The following is a 17,184-nucleotide window of genomic DNA, read 5'->3' on the forward strand; positions in this document are numbered from 1 at the left end:
GTGGAATTTGTATGTCTCTCCGTGTTCGTGTGTGTTTTCTCTGGGTGCTTCAGTTTCCCCCACTGTCAAAAGACATGCACTATACTGTAGGTGAATTGGGTAAGCTAAATTTTCTGTAGTGTATGAGTGTGAATGAGTGTGTTTGAATGTTTCCCAGTGATGGGTGGCTGCTTGGACAGGCATCCGCTGCGTGAAACATATACTCGATAAGTTGGCTGTTCATTCCGCTGGGTGACCCCTGATTAATAAAGGGACTAAGTCGAAAAGAAAATGAAAGAATGAATAAATGTTTTTATTAGGGCAGCACAGTGGCTCAGTGGAAAGCACTGTCGCCTCACAGCAAGAAGGTTGCTGGGTTGAGTTCCTGGCATTTTGTATTAAATATCGGTGGATTAGAAGTGGAGCTGTTGTTTTAGATGATGGTTTGGTGGTTGGGGTGTTCAGGGTTTGTTTGAAAATCAAGAAAAAGGATTAGAAGCAAACCTGTTGTTTTTGATGATTTTTGTATGAAAGAAAATGGAAAATTTGGTGGATTAGAAGTGAACCTGTTATTTTATTTATTTGTTTTTTTTTTTATCTGAAAATAAAAATATACAAAAAAAAAAAATGAAAAGTGATGTTTTAATAAATTTTTTGGTGGTTTTGTAAGGGAATAAAAACATTGGTGGATTAGAAGTGAACCTGCTGTTTTAGATTGTAATTTAGTGTCATTCATTTATTCATTTTCCTTCAGCTTAGTCTCTAATTTCTAGGGGGTCGCCACAGCGGAATGAACCGCCAAATATTCCAGCGCATGTTTTACACAGCGGATGTCCTTCCAGCCACAACCGAGTACTGGAAAACACCCATTACACTCTCGTATTCACACACATTCATATACTATGGCTAATTTAGTTAATCCAATTCACCACATGTCTTTGGATTGTGGGAAAACGGAGCACCCAGAGGAAACCCACACGAACACGAGTAGACCATGCAAACTTCACAAAGAAATGCCAACTGGCCCAGCTGGGACTCGAATCAGCAACCTTCTTGCTGTGAGATGACTGTGCTAACCACAGAGCCACCGTGTCACAATTAAAACAACATAATTTGTTGTTTTATATTTAAAAAAAATATATGATGATGGAATAGAATCAGACTTTGGATTTGTAGTCTCTTTTGGTTGTTTTGTTGGCAAAATCTCTAAAAATAATGGTGAATTAGAAGCAGACCTGTGTTTTGAAGTCTCTCTTGGTGGTTTTGTCTGTGAAATATCTCAAAATATTGATGGATTAGAGGCGGACCTGTAGTTTTCGAGTGCCTTTTGGTGTTTTTGTCTGAGAAAATAAAACGAATGTGGATCAAAAGCTGACATGCTGTTATAGAATCTTATTTGGCGTTTTTGTCAGAAAAGTTTGTTGGTTGCTTATACATAGTGTTTTGAAGTGAGTTATAAAGCTTCTCTGCTCAGTTTATCTGGGGCAAAACGGCTACCTCAGATATTCATGAGGAACTTTTTTAAGACCTTTCTCTCTAAAGAAGGTGGAGATGGAGGCCTGTGGTACTGCACTGTCGCCCCATTTTATCCACAGTAGCGCCAATGAATAATGTAATAAGATATTCAGTTAGGGAAACGGGCTGGGGGAATATCTCTCAGCTGAGGTGAATACAAAAGCACTCGATTCTCTGAATTATACAGCGAGAGTCCATAAAGGCCAACGAGGAAGAATGAGATGTTTTATCTTAGGGTTATTCTTACTCCAAGCCTCATGTTTTATGAAGAACACAAGAGAGAGTAATGTAACATGTATGAACTGATAGTGATGCACATAGTGATGCGTCAGCCTTGACCAGGCTGACAACATGCGTCAAAGATAGCTAAATAAAAACAATAAAATGTCAAAAAAATGCCCACATGGATCTGTTTTTCCTTTGGCCTTGCCGTTTACTCTAAAGCGTGGCTTTCATTGCGATTGGTTTTATCTTTTCATGTTTGTAGTGAAAGATAAAAAAAGATACCACTCAGATGTACAAATCTGATATGTGAAGAGCACAGATGCTGTAGTGACAGCAGAACTCGGGTATGAAAGCAAACAGTATGTGTGTCACGGTGATTTTTGCTTAGTTAAAGGTTCTTGAAGCGTGACGCAAGGAAATTCGACAAATATTCAGGATTGATACACATTTTTAATACACAGTTTTTTAGGTTTAATAAATAAATGGTTTAAATAATTCTTCTTGTTGTTGTGGTTATATAATAATAATAATAATAATAATAATAATAATAATAATAATAATAATAATAATTATTATTATTATTATTATTATTATTATTATTATTATTATTATTATTATTATTATTATTAATATCGTTGTTAATACTACAACTACTACTACTACTACTAAAAATAATAATAGTTGTTAATAATAATAATAATAAATAATAATAATAATAATAATAATTATTATTATTATTAAAATTATTATTATTGTTGTTGTTGTTGTTGCTGTTGTTGTTGTTGTTGTTGTTGTTAATACTACAACTACTACTAATAATAATAATAATTGTTGTTAATAATAAATAAATAAATAAATAAATAAATAATAATAAAAAAAAAAAAAAAAAAATAATAATAATAATAATAATAATAATAATTATTATTATTATTATTATTATTATTATTATTATTATTATTATTATTATTATTATAAAGAATTAAAACATGCATTTATAGGAAGTATTATAAGCAATATCACACTCGGCACTGTTGGGAGGCCATCCCACCAGTGATGATATACAACCATATCACACTGCTGCGAGTGTGATATTGCATTTATACAACAGTTTGATGGCATAATTGTGTATATAAAAAAGAAAATCAAAATAGGGAGAGTCTTTCTTCCGCCATTCCTTCACATCTCCAGCTGGTCATACAACAGAAACCATTGCCAAATTCACCAACGTCACTTTAGAATTAGTATTGAAATGATTCTGTAGTGTATTATCCAAAGTGATGACAAGCAGGTAATTTTGCTCACATTTTAAGATTATGAGGCTAAACGGCATAGAATGGCACCAGTCTACAGATATTTCCCAGGATTTCTCTGTTGCAATCAGATCACAATAATTAACCCCAAAAAAGCCAAAGTAAAGTAAACACTACCAGATACACTACCATAAATACAGCACTACAACATACAAAACAGAGAGATCAACTTAGAACGTCAACACTCTTTTCTCTGGTTAATGAAAGGATAACGGCCGCTGACACGCTGAATCCAAAATTCGAAATATTTAAAATAGGCACTATGCTTATAAATAAACGGCACAGTTGCAATCTAAACAACTACATTCTCGCCTAAAAAAAGTCTCAAACGTACATAATGTTGTCCAAAAGCTGCAATTTTTGTCAAACTAAAGTGAGTTTATTGATCTGTTGTCACTCTATTGGGCAGAGTAATACACAAGGGTGAAGAGGCTGTATGAGTTCTGATAATGCAGAATATCACACACACACACACACACACACACACACACACACACACATATATATATATATATATATATATATATATATATATATATATATATATATATATATATATATATATATATATATATATATATATATATATATATATATATTGCATGCAGAAAACAGAATGTAGTTAAAGTACTAAAAAGATTAGAAATATTACTGTACTGCCAGTAAAAAATTTGAGCTCAACAACATTTATTTTATTTTAGTGTAAGAATACATTTTTCATTCATTTAAAACATTATTGCACAACATTTTTTTAACCTATTTTCAGTTGCTAATATGTTGTTGTTTTTTTTTTCCTCTAGGTTGGAACAAGCGTGTGGATTATGAACCTGGAACAGGCAGCAAGCAGCTCTTTCCAAAGATGCACCTGGAGACCTGCGATGGCCCCTTATCCTCAGTGCGAGCAATGGTGGAGCTACAGACCAGCCATATTGGGAAGGGCTGCGACAGAGAGACCTATTCTGAGAAGTCTCTGCAGAAGCTCTGTGGTACAGTCAAATTCAGCAGAAATTATCAGCACATCCAGAATTGCAATCAGTTTCACATTTGCTACAGAAATGCTGCTAGCTAGGGAATAGGATCATTTATTGAGTATTTGTAACCGGATAATGAATATTTCATTCTGCATAGCATTTCCACATTTTTTACATATAGATTATCTTTACCTAGCTCTCTCTTGAAATACAAATTTAAAAGCACTAATAATTTAAGAAAACTGGTAAATGTAACTATATCAAATCACAAAATGAATATTTACTGTATTGACCAAATTGTAGGTAATGATAGTTTGAGGTATAGTTGAGCTTTTTATAGGTTTTTTATATAGTTGATATAGATGATAGTCATAGTTTTTAAAACAGATGACATTCATTTAATTCATAGTATATTCCTTTAAAACAGACAGATTTTTTGCTATTTTCCTTTTTGCTATAGATTAATTTAGATACTCTTGCTTTTTGTAAAAGGTATCTGCAGATTAATGTAGAATGATGTTGAGAGTATAGTAACAAAAAAAATAACACACGAAAAAAGTTAACTATTTGACAACTTTTTTAACTATTATTTAAGGTTTACAATGCAAATCTAATTAGAATTACTTTTTTTGGTTAGCAAGTCTCTTATTTACTGTAAAAGTACTGGGTTCCACCATAAAAGATATGGACGTAGTATCTGAAGTCACCCATAGGCTTCTGAAGAACGCAAAAGAAGTTACAAGTAGGCGTGGCCAACCGTCGACATTTTGTTTGCGTGTCATTGCACCGACTGGGGGATACCAAACAAGGGCAAAGAGGCGGAGTGTGAAAGGAGCTACAGACGCACGCTAGCATTTTACTTAGACAGGCTTTTCTTTGGGAGAAACGCTTAATACTTCATTCCCTGCGACTCGTTCGTGTTCTGACCACATGTGCTTGGTTGTACACCATATCAATAAAGTGTTTAAACTTTTAAAAACACTGGTGTAATCCATTGAGCCACTAAGCATTGTTCTTATAACGATTTTCTACAGGAGGAAAGTGTGAATTACTTCAAAACACTTAAAATAAATGTGTTAATAAATGCAAAACTATTTATAAAATCCAGGCATAACACTGTATGACACAGCTTGAGATGACTGTTTTATAGCCTACATCTAGTAGCTAATCTGTCAGATTCTGCATTTTAATTCTAAAGAAAAATGTAAATGATCTTAAATAAAACAAATACATTTATAGAGATGGCATAAGCATATAATTTCACTCACCTGGGAAATGGAGGCCATGTGCATGGTTTGTGAGCACAATTAAGTGCTCACAGCACACAGCATACCATATCGTCTGAAAATTGTAAAAAAAATTATCATTCCAAAAAGCAACTGACTGTGTAGTCACATAAAACAAAACAAAAATATGATGTATATGCTGAGTTGAGGTGTTGACCTCAGTAGCTGAGGTGAATTGACTGCGACCAGTGAGACCTAGCTGTCACTCAAGTGGCCACGCACTTATTTATGCAGACTTAATATAAACGAAACGGATGAGTAATAAAAAAAATCACCCTCCTCATAGTTGTCATGAAGGGTAATATTAGCTAATTGAACCAAAATCGTTCTTTGTACCAGGTTGTAAACACCTTTTTTTTCTGCTGTAAAGTTGGCCATTATAACAGTGAGCTCAATAGAAATTTTCTCTATTATGGACCCAAGACTAGCGGAATAAATTACAGTTTCAGTTACTTCCATATTTGCTTCACGAGGGAGAGCGGGAGGTTGCCTTTTGGGTTCCAAACAAACCTTTAAACAAATTGATTAAATGCTGAATGTAAGTTGTTGACACTTCTAAAGCATAAAAATACCATAATATGTTTGCAGATATTTAAGAAACATGCTAAGTGAACATTTTTATTTGTTTGAAAAACAATGCTGAAGTTAGTTATTCTGCTTTGAAAATGGGTGTTCTGTGCCCGAACGTCTGTCTTTGTTTTGGTTCTTTGCCCAATCCCAGTTTAGCCAGTTATATTTCAGCACCCTGGGTTGCCTTGGTGGAAAACCACATATTTCATTCATTCAGAAAGGCTCTCAAAGCATGCACCCGTGACCAAAATGCGACCTCTGGTGGACAGTAGCAGACTCTGAAATGAGTCGCAGATTCAGAGTTCCACATGAAGTTTTTATTGGAAAATAATATAAATATTACATATGTAAACATTAGGTGAGCAGGTTACATTGTAACCCCATGTCCTAACAACACGCTATGTGATGAGATTTGCAGTGATAAGCAATTTGGTTGACGAAACCAGACTTAAAAAATTTAATACAGCCATTCAGAAGCACAGAATATTTAACATTATTAAATGTAGATGCGGATTCACTGATATTGGTTGGTTTGTCACAGTTCTAAAGTTCAATTTCAAACTGTTTAATTTATTTTCAAGTTCTGAGGTGAACTATTTGCTGCTGCTTTTAGTAGTATGGCAATAAATGTCATGTAAAATGGCATTCAAACCGACATTTAGCATTTAGCACTAAATAAAACACATGAGGTGTACCTTAGGTGATCATAGCTAAAGTTTTCTGTTGTTCAGCTGCAAGAAATAGAAGCTGTTTCTAATATATCAATTCGAGGTGTTGGTTAAAACAAAAACTCTCTTTAATATGGAGAATATTCCTTCTATCACGTGCCATTGCTTTTATTTAGAACACCATTAAAATCACCCTAAATCAGCCTTTTAGGCATTATCGTCAGACTCACTTGGTCCTCAATCTGGCAACCTGCGCTTTTATTTGTTTTGATCCACGAATGCAATAACTTGTTCAACCACTAGCTGTGAAACTTACATACTGCACCTTTTAGTTAACGTCATTGTTTTTCCAATTTAAGTGGATTGAACATAAAACAATTACGATGTCTCATTTTTTTAAATTGTGTTGCTTCAACTCATTTTAGATAAATAGTCTGAACAATCAGCAAAAGTTATTTTTGAGTGTACAATATTAGATTCAATTTCAATTTATTGTCATCACACATGTACAAGTACAAGGCAACGAAATGCAGGTACGTGTGTCAATATCTACTAATTGACAAAAATTTTTATTCAAACACCTATATATATATATATATATATATATATATATATATATATATATATATATATATATATATATATATATATTTATATATTTATATATATATATATATTTATATATATATATATATATATATATATATACACACATATTTACATAAGTAAAGAAATAGACTCAATTATGGGCTAGAAAATCTGAATAAATCTCTGAATTTCTGTGCTCACCAATTCCCTGCGGGCCTAGTTATGAGTCATAATATGAAAATAATCATCAGTTTATCGATACAGGGAGGAATTTTAATCATCGTCATGAAGTCCATCCCTACTGTTCACCTAACCACGTCTCAAGATTTGATTCCACACATTGCTTGCCCAACACCCTTTTAAATGGGTCATAAAACAATTTTCATGTACTTCAGTAAATCAGTCATTTTAATCTGATGAAATACTCTGATGCATTATGAAGTCAGAGCCATTCTGGCACATGATTGTGGAGTGATTAAAGCTCTGACTGATTTGTGAAGCATTAAGTGTGTTGATCTTTTTACCGTCTTGGCTCTCGCTCAGTGATAATCATTTCCCCAGCTGATGTCAGCCGCTTTTGCCCAAGCACTTTGTACAGTTAACAGAAATAAGCAGTTATTGTTTGAAAATAGGCACAGTTTTGGAAACAGACATCATATAGCTGCCAATTAAATATGATATACAGTTGAAGGCAAAATTATTAGCCACCCTGTGAAATTGTAGTTACTGTCAAATATTTTCCAAGTGATGTTTAATAGAGTGAAGTAATTTTCACAGTATTTCCTAAAAAAAACTTCTTTTAGTTTGGCTGGAATAAAACTGTTTTTAATTAATAAAAAAAACAATATACACGATTATGTTGTTGAACTGTTGTATAAACGCAGTATCACACTCTTAGCAGTGCGATATGGCTGTATATCGGCATTGGTGGGAGGTGTGCATTTGTTTAAGGCCGCAGGCCGAGTGCCTTAGTGTCTCACCAGTGATGATATACAGCCATATCGCACTGCTGCTCATGTGATATTGCATTTATACAACAGTACGACTGCATAATCGTGTATATAAAAAAAGAAAATCAAATACAGAAAGTCTCAAAAATTCTTTTGTATGAGGAACTACTTTCTTTTGCCATTCATTCTCATTTGCAGCAGACTTCAGAACAGCAGAAACCGTTGCTCAATTACCACTTTAGAGCTAGTATTTGAATGTTTCAATAGAGTAATATCTAAAGTGATGACAAAACAGGTGATTTGGCTCACATTTTAAGATTATAAGGCTGAACGGCATGATAATTTCGATTTCCCAGTATTTCTCTGTTGTAACCAAGAGATAACGAGGATGGAAATGGATTTAGATTGTCACTTATCTGTTTTATGAGGATTTGATCAGCTGTAGATTGAAATCCAAAAAGAAAACACTGAGTTTTTTCTTTCCTAAGGACTTATTATGCAGTCTCTGTCGCTATCTTATGACGCAACTTTCTTTGCTCTGCTCAGTATGACAGGCTGATAAAGTAGGGTCTGTCTGCGGACTGCAAGACAGGGGCATAACTTGTAGTATGTTAGAGGTATAACTTGAAGTTATGAAGACATGTCAAAACTATGTTGTCAGCAAGATGGCGCTGTACATCAGTTATTAACGTCTACACCTACTCCACACCTAAATCCAACCATCATAGTAATTAACATCTACACCTACCCCAACCCTAAACCTAACCATCACAGTTATTAATGTCTACACCTTCCCTAACCCTAAACCCTAACCATCACAGTTTTTAACATACAGCCGATTTAACAATCCGAGTTGCGGAGGCTTTCATATTTGACGCGCTCGCCATTGTTCTGTTATTTGCAACCTCAGGGGACAACGCCGAGTAGGCTAAATGTCATGACAAAACGGATAAACAAGTCAGTGAGGGGAGTTGCACGGTGTAGTTGCTATAAGAATAAATATGATAATATATCAAAAGAATTGGTTGTGGATAAATTTGGAGAAAACTCATGAAAACATTTGATAAAAATGTTCTCTAGTAAGTATTTCTGCCATCTTGCCAACAACATCTCATTGTGACATCTCGCATGGTTCAATTGGATCTCAATAACTGCAAGTTCCACCTCTAACTTACTACAAGTTACGCACCTTTATCTTACGCCCCTGTCTTGCAGTCCGCAGATAGTTACACTTGGGCTGATGGCCGCCAAAGTGATGAATCACTGAAATTATAAAGATTTAAAATAGGCATGGTTCTTATAAATTGCATAGTTGCAATCTAAACAACTAATTCCAACAGCTGCAATATTTGTCAAACTGTAGTGAGTCTATTGATCTGCCATCACTCTATGTGGGCGGTGTAATACACAAGACTGTAGAGGCTGTATAAGTGCTGTTATTGCAGAACATTGCACGGCTATCAGCCAATCAGATTCAAGAACGAGACAGAACTGTTGAATGAATATATATACAGTGTTTCCAGTGATTTTTTCCAGCTGTGGCGGCAGGTCTTTTTTACACAGATCTACCAACTACCTGTGGCGTTATTTCAATGACAAATGTCGTGAGCGCAGTATTAGAAGTCGAGATCGCATTTATGTAATAGCCTACGAGCATGCAGATCTCTTTGCTTGCGTGCCGATTTTTTCTGCTCGTGCACAAAACTTCTTTCACGCCCTTTCAAATATAAGCTGATTTAAGAGCGCGCAGATCTTCTTGTGCGCTCCTAAATAAACGCAGCTGAGGTGCGATTTAGTGCGTTTATGTAACGAGTATGTCTCCAGCATTTATTAGATTTGCTAGGAATATTTATGAATGCCTCCGGTTTTAATGTGTCCTGAAATAAAGTAAAACGGCTATACGCCGTGTTTGCTGGCATCACGCACCTGTAACAGTCAGTCAGCACGTAACCTTAAAGGGTTAAATACATGACGCTCAGCACTACTACGGTTATAGAAAAGTTTGAGCTGTTATAATTCACTTACCTTTTAATAAGTTTTGGTACAAATATTACCTTATTAAAAAAATAGAATGTTTTGAATGAGAAGCTGTAATGTAGCCGTGGCGGGATGAATCTTGGTGAGGCGGCCCGCCATGGAAGAATGAATGTAGCGGAAATTATTATTATTATTATTATTATTATTATTATATATAAATATATATTTTTTTTCTCGATTGGCTACAGAACAAAACATTGTTGTCCAATGGCTAGCCTAATTAACCTAACTTACCTAAGTTCATTTACACAGTTAAGCCTTAAAATTACACTACGTTGAATACTACTATCTTGCAAAATAACTAGTTAATTATAATTTATTGTCATCATGCCAAAAACTAAAGAAATAATACATTCGTTTTTAAAACTACTATGCCTGTGTTGAAAATATCATGTCAGTGCTAAACAGCATTTGGGAAATATTTTTAAAGGAATTAAAATTTCACAAGAGGGGTACTAATGTTGCCCTCAACTGTATATATGTATTTTCCCCAAAGCACACATGCACATAATTTAGACAGACATATGCATTATGGAAATTGCAAACTCCCAGTGTGTAACCATTAGTGTGCAACCTTGAAAGGTTGACATTTTCTGTGTATTCCTGACTGGACATTTGATGACAAGGGCTGCCACTGAGACTCATGTAGCGCTAGAAATTGCTTGCGTAATGTAATCTCATTGACCTGCACATTGGCGGTATTTCTGGAAATGGTTTCTCTCAGAAGAGCTCAGATGCTCGCTTGGAGCCCGACGCTGAATTTATCGTCCAATATCGATTGGCAGAAATAAATATTGCATAGCTTAAAAGCAGAGCGGCTGCCATATTCTCTCTGGTTTCTGTCTCTCTTTGGGCCGGTGGCGAAGTGAGTGATGTGAAGCTGTGGAATGAGAACACGCTGCTCTGACATCGGCGCTGCTCATCGCTCATTCTGTCCCTCTGTGCTGGCCGTCCTGTCACCCCTGAGTGGGGGAAAAAGATTCAATATCCTCCTGTACTCCCAAATAAAACACGTACAGAAAGGCATGAGTGAGCGCGAGAGGGAGGGAGGACGACAGGAGGCTAATCAATGATTGATAGGTGGCGCTGCTCTTGCATATTTAGGGCATCTGTACTAGACTTGTCCTCAAAGAGAGTGTGCATACAAATATATCTCAAAGTTTCGTATTTTACCTTTTCATGAGAAGAGTCAGTAACACTTTACAATACGGGACATTGATCTTAGTTAATGTATTTACTAACATGAACACACAATGTGCAATGCTTGTAGAGCATTTATTATTCATACTGTAATTCAGCATTTACTAATGCATTATTAAAATAAAACACAGTACAGTAAAAAAGTGTCAGTGGTGGATTCCAGAAGAAGTGTCCGAAGTAAGGCTCCACTCGGTGGGTTCATGAGCAATGAGTGGCTGCTGTTGTACTGGAGCTCACATCCCAGAAATGCTCAAATTCAAATTATAAGTAGGAGCTTTATGGTCTACACAACTACATTTTTGCTGAAATACTTTAATTCACAAAAGTCAAAAGCAATAGTATTGGTAAATTTCTAAGTACACTACCTGACAAAAGTCTTGTCGCCTATCCAAGTTTTAGGAACAACAAATAATAACTTGACTTCTAGTTGATCCTTTGGTAACTTATATGTGGCTTATATGAAAGGCAAGCGCCTCTAGATTATGCTTATATTACCAAAATAAAAATATAACCATGCCTTGATTTTTAATTATTTAATTATGACAGCAAGGTCTGACTTTGCTTAGACTAAAGTCTTGTCACTTAACAGAAATTAATATAAATTATTATTGAGTATGACTCCCATGAGCTTGGATGACTGCATCCATGCATCTCTGCAATGACTCAAATAACTTATTAATAAAGTCATCTGGAATGGCAAAGGAAGCATTCTTGCAGGACTCCCAGAGTTCATCAAGACTATTTGGATTCATCTTCAATGCCTCCTCCTCCATCTTACCCCAGACATGTTCAATAATGTTTATGTCTGGTGACTGGGCTGGCCAATCCTGGAGCATCTTGACCTTCTTTGCTTTCAGGAACTTTGATGTGGAGGCTAAGGAATGAGAAGGAGTGCTAACCTGCTGAAGAATTTGCCCTCTTCTGTGGTTTCTAATATAATGGGCAGCATAAATGTCTTGATACTGCACCTTAATCTGTTGATGTTGCCATCCACTCTGTAGATTTCTTGACACCCCCATACTGAATGTAACCCCAAAACATGATTTTTCCTTCCCCAAACTTGACTGATTTCTGTGAGAATCTTGGGTCCATGTAGTTTCCAGTATGTCTTCTGCAGTATTTGTGATGATTGGGATGCAGTTCAACAGATGATTCATCTGAAAAATCTACCTTCTGCCACTTTTCCAAATGATCAACTAGAAGTCAAGTTATTATTTGTTGCTCTTACAACTGGGATCAACAACAAGACTTTTGTCAGGTAGTGTAGTGAGTTCTTAGCCATAACACTCTGATTAAATGTTATAAAAAAATGTGAAAGTTCATTAAAAACAAAAAAAAAAAATCACTGATTTAATTACGACATATGCTTTTCAAGCACAAACTCAAACTCTCTTTCCCCGCATAAGAACCCTAGCTTATCGAGTGTTGCTAGGCCATGACTCTGACAGGAATGAGTTTCGTAATGAGACGTTTGCTTTCAGAAATGACATTTCAGTCAGGGTTGAATGTGGGTCCTGGAACCAAATGTTATTTGCTTTTCATCTCTAATTTGATTTGAAGTGTGCTGTATGCACAGTATATTTGAATGCCAGGGCAACTAACATGATTTTAACTCTTTATGACAGACAGCTTGTAATTTTTCATCGCTGCCTCTTGAAGTAACCTGAGCTAACCTCGGTGCTTTTATCTCTGCAGGAGCAGCCTCGGGCAGCACAGACCTTCTCCCGGCCCCTAGCACATCCACCAATTGGACGGCATCCCTGCTGACAGACAGTGGCCGAGACAGTGACCTCATCTTCCGATTTGATGGACGACAGGCGGCCAACATCCCAGATTGGGTTGTGCCACAGAACCTGACAGATCAGTTCACCATAGCAACATGGATGAAGCATGGGCCAAGTCCTGGACTGAGAGCTGAGAAGGAGACGTTGCTCTGTAATTCAGATAAAACTGGTGAGTTATGAAGACTGAATAGGCCTTTAAGAGGGCCATGGCCTTTGATTAAGTGGGGGATGAGTGTGTAGGGCACATTCTTGTCTTCTCTTTAGGTTTTCCATCTCTCTTTATACATCTTTTTAAAGTTTTGATAAGGAAAATTTTGTTTTGTTTTGTTTTTCTACTGTAATATAAAGTACTACATTTAAAAACAGTAATGAAAGCCCAGATGTATCCATTATTGGATGATACTAGAAAATATTGTTTGAAATTACAATATCGTTACAAAATATTATAAAAACAGTGGCCAAATATTACCATGTGCGCGCAATTACAAATATGATGTAGATTTTTTTACAGCTAATCAAAAAATAAGAAGATAGTATTGAATTAGTTACATTTTAGACATAGTTTTGGCAGGGATTTTTCTGTTTCAGACCAAGGTGGAAAAAGGGAAAAACTGCTGTTTTAGTTCTGAATTAATCTGTTTTTGAATTAGTCATGTGAGTCAATGATCCAATGTTTCACGCCTAAAGACATTTTGATATGAACCAGCCATTTTGTACCAATCATTTCAATGAATGATTCATTGAATGAATCATTAAGTCAGTGGAGATTTTAGTGTAAAACAAAGTTCAGCCTATAAAAATTGAGAAAAAGTAACTACACCAAATCATATCCTCAAAGATTCATTCATTCATTTTCTTTTCGGCTTACTCCCTTTATTAATCCGGGGTCGCCACAGCAGAATGAACCGCCAACTTATCCAGCACATGTTTTATGCAGCGGATGCCCTTCCAGCCGCGACCTATCTCTGGGAAAATCCTCAAAGATATATTATTAAATATTAGTATTTAATATATATTTAATAAACAATACAAATGTCAAAGTCTGTAATATATTAAAGTATAATAATAAACACGTACGTAGTATAAATAAATATGATATATTTAGCATATATTTATATTATATTTATAAATAAAGTATAAATATAAACACAACTTACCATTACAATAGTTGAAGACAACAGATCTCTGAGTGCAATTTCTTGATAAATTGAGATCTCTACTTTTCTTATTCATAAAAAACCCATGTGATTACATAAACTACATAGATTACACCGGTTTCACCTAAAAATGTTGAAAAACACACTTTTCACATGTGTTTTTCACTTTTCACATTTCACTTGTGTTTGACATGTAAGATATAATATAACATTTCATATGTAAATGCTCATGTAATTACAGTTGCTTGCAAGAAAGTGGACCCAGTCGCAGCAATGAACAATACAAAGGGGTACAAGTAGACAGACAAGGGGATGACAAGGTTCAAACAGTAGGGGCAATAACACAGGGAAGCCAGTGGTAGGGACAAAATGGCACCAAAATGAATAGCTAGCCAGGTGTAGGAGTAACAGTGGTCAAAACCAGAGCTAGATCCTGGAGCAAGCCACGTAAGCTCCAGACTGGCAGGCCAGGGAAATCAGGACATGTGATATGACTCAGTATCCTTACTCAGCTAAGCTTACTCAGCTAAGACAAGCTCAGATGGAACAAACCAGCAAAGAAATGAGAACACAGCACAATATATAGAACAAAGCACACGAGAGACAGGTGAAAACAATCAGGAGAACAAGGTCTAAATAAGAGGGCGGGGTAACTGGAAAGCAGGAAAGACAAGAGGAGGACATGGTCAATTAAAATTAAGGCAGAGCAATGTAAACAAGCACAGGACAAACAGGGAAACATTAAACCTTGACAACACTGACAGGTCAGGACTGTCAGGTTAAGGGGTGGTAGTGTCGTGGACGAAGGTGAAAAGCGGGGTGGGCGGGGACATTGTGGCGGGTTGTATCACGGACAAAAGTGAAGAGCGGGGAGGGATGGGTGGGATGTTGCAGATAAGGGTGAAGAGTAGAGGCAGGGTATGGTGGCGGGTTGTGTATAGTGAATACACGTGGCGTGTGAGGAGGGGGATCAGTAAAATAATTTGCCGGATCAGATTACAGAGGTGGCGGATCTGGATCCGGCTTGTTCCAGCAAAAATTAAGCCCTGATGACACGTTTATACTAGGGGTTGCACCGACTAGCCGACTTTAATTCTCTGCCGCTTTTTGATTGACATCGACTAGTCGCGCTACGCAGATCACATAGTTTTTGACCTGAACTACATGGCAGCTTTACTCTTAATGAAACTGCCATGCAAATATCCTCAAGCAGATGATAGCCAATCACATTTATGACAATGTATGCATTACTTTTGCACTAAATATATCTGTTATTGTTACTTTTTTGTACTGAAATTAAACTCTGAAAACTGGACAGACACTTTCAGTTTATCAGAACTTCTATGTTAAGCTGCTTTGACACAATCTACATTGTAAAAGCGCCATAAAAATAAACATGAATTGAATTTAATTTAATTGGATTTTTAGCAGTACGAGCCATGATCGATGTGTTGACTGCATTTATTTTGCACTAAAATTAGCCCGTGCTAATGTTGCACTATTAACAAAATAAATGCATTTGTTTTCGACTAAAATTAGCCATTGGTAATGTTGAATTGTTTTTGCAACGTGTTAAGAGCTGTCAAAGAGCATGTGTAAACAGATGTGGCTACTGAGAACGCGTGTTTCTTCACGCGCAGTACTACATGGTACTGCAGCTGCAAAGACCACCTTTTCATAAAAAAAAAAAAAAATGCAAAAAACTTTTTTGTGCTTTACACAATAGCCATTAGGTGGCGCAAGGAAGAACTGCTTTTCTATAGACTTAGTTGTCATGGATGTTTAGATGCATGTATTTGTGTGTGAGAGACCAGGCAAAAGAGCAATTTATTCTTTATTTTTGAGATAATGAATACATATTTGTATTCACATATGAATACAACAGAAAGACATAAAACTACAAATTACTTGTCCACTTTTTTCATAGATTTAGTAGGACTATTCCAGGAACGAATTATTCCATTTCATTATCAATTATTAAAGTATAACTTTAATTAAAACAAGGATATGCATTAATAAGACGTGGTCGTGGAAGCAAATTTGTAATTCGAATTATGTTCAGAGCTCCTAGGTTAAAATAGGCTAACAGTCAGTTAAACTATAAGATAACACACACAGCTGCCTAAATAAATAGGCAAAAAAATACACAGTTGATCATTTAGGCCTATTAAAATATTATTTAAAAAATGTACTGAAAAAAAAAGCACAAGAAAGAATGCCACATTTAAAGAGAAACTTATTCTATCGAAGTGCTTTAATTTAAGACAGCTATTTAAGATTTTTTTGCCTTCTAGAGAATTTTATGTCGGCGCGGGATCTGAGCGGTATTGGTTTTCTGGCGAGCAAGAGCACGACCATGGAGCAGAATGCTTACTTGAGCATCATATCGCTTAGCTCCGCTCATGTGCTCTGCCTGCTACAGTGTTTCAGTTCAGTATGTTCACTATCTTACATAACTGTCCCCTGCTGGCCATGTATTTCTTGTGTTAGACCATGTTGTGCTGTGCCGCAGTTTACTGCAGTGATCACTTTAGATCACTCGCGCATTCTCAGTAGCCATATCTTATGCATTTTCAGCAAATACATAGCAAATTGTGGCATGTTGCAAAACATTTGTGTTTTATTGATGATGTCACTAACAACTAGTCAACATCGACTCAACTTTAATAACATAAAAGTCGACTTACAAACATCTGAAGTCATTCAGCTAACAGTATCTGTATGTACTGTATACCTCAGGATTTTATTGTAATGAATTCTATATAACAGTACATTCTGAAATAATATATAGGCCAAATCCACAAAAGATTAATTTGCTTTGCTCTCAATCGTGATTTAACAGATTGACCAAACAAATAGTTGACCTCATTGGTTCATGTGGAATTAAAACAGCTTCCACAAAATGTCAGAATGACCCAAACTATATTGTGAGCTGAGATTCAGT

At 35.8% G+C, this 17,184-nt stretch overlaps 1 protein-coding gene across 1 annotated transcript in view; it reads left to right on the forward strand.

The window, feature by feature from the left end:
- Positions 1-17,184, forward strand: part of clstn2a (calsyntenin 2a) — a 449,004-nt gene that overhangs the window by 328,652 nt on the left and 103,168 nt on the right. Inside the window, 2 exon segments of the mRNA XM_056479198.1 lie at positions 3,830-4,015; positions 12,995-13,252. Coding sequence (XP_056335173.1) covers positions 3,830-4,015; positions 12,995-13,252 — 444 coding nt within the window.

Source organism: Danio aesculapii, chromosome 2, assembly GCF_903798145.1.
Source record: "Danio aesculapii chromosome 2, fDanAes4.1, whole genome shotgun sequence".
NCBI lineage: Eukaryota > Metazoa > Chordata > Actinopteri > Cypriniformes > Danionidae > Danio > Danio aesculapii.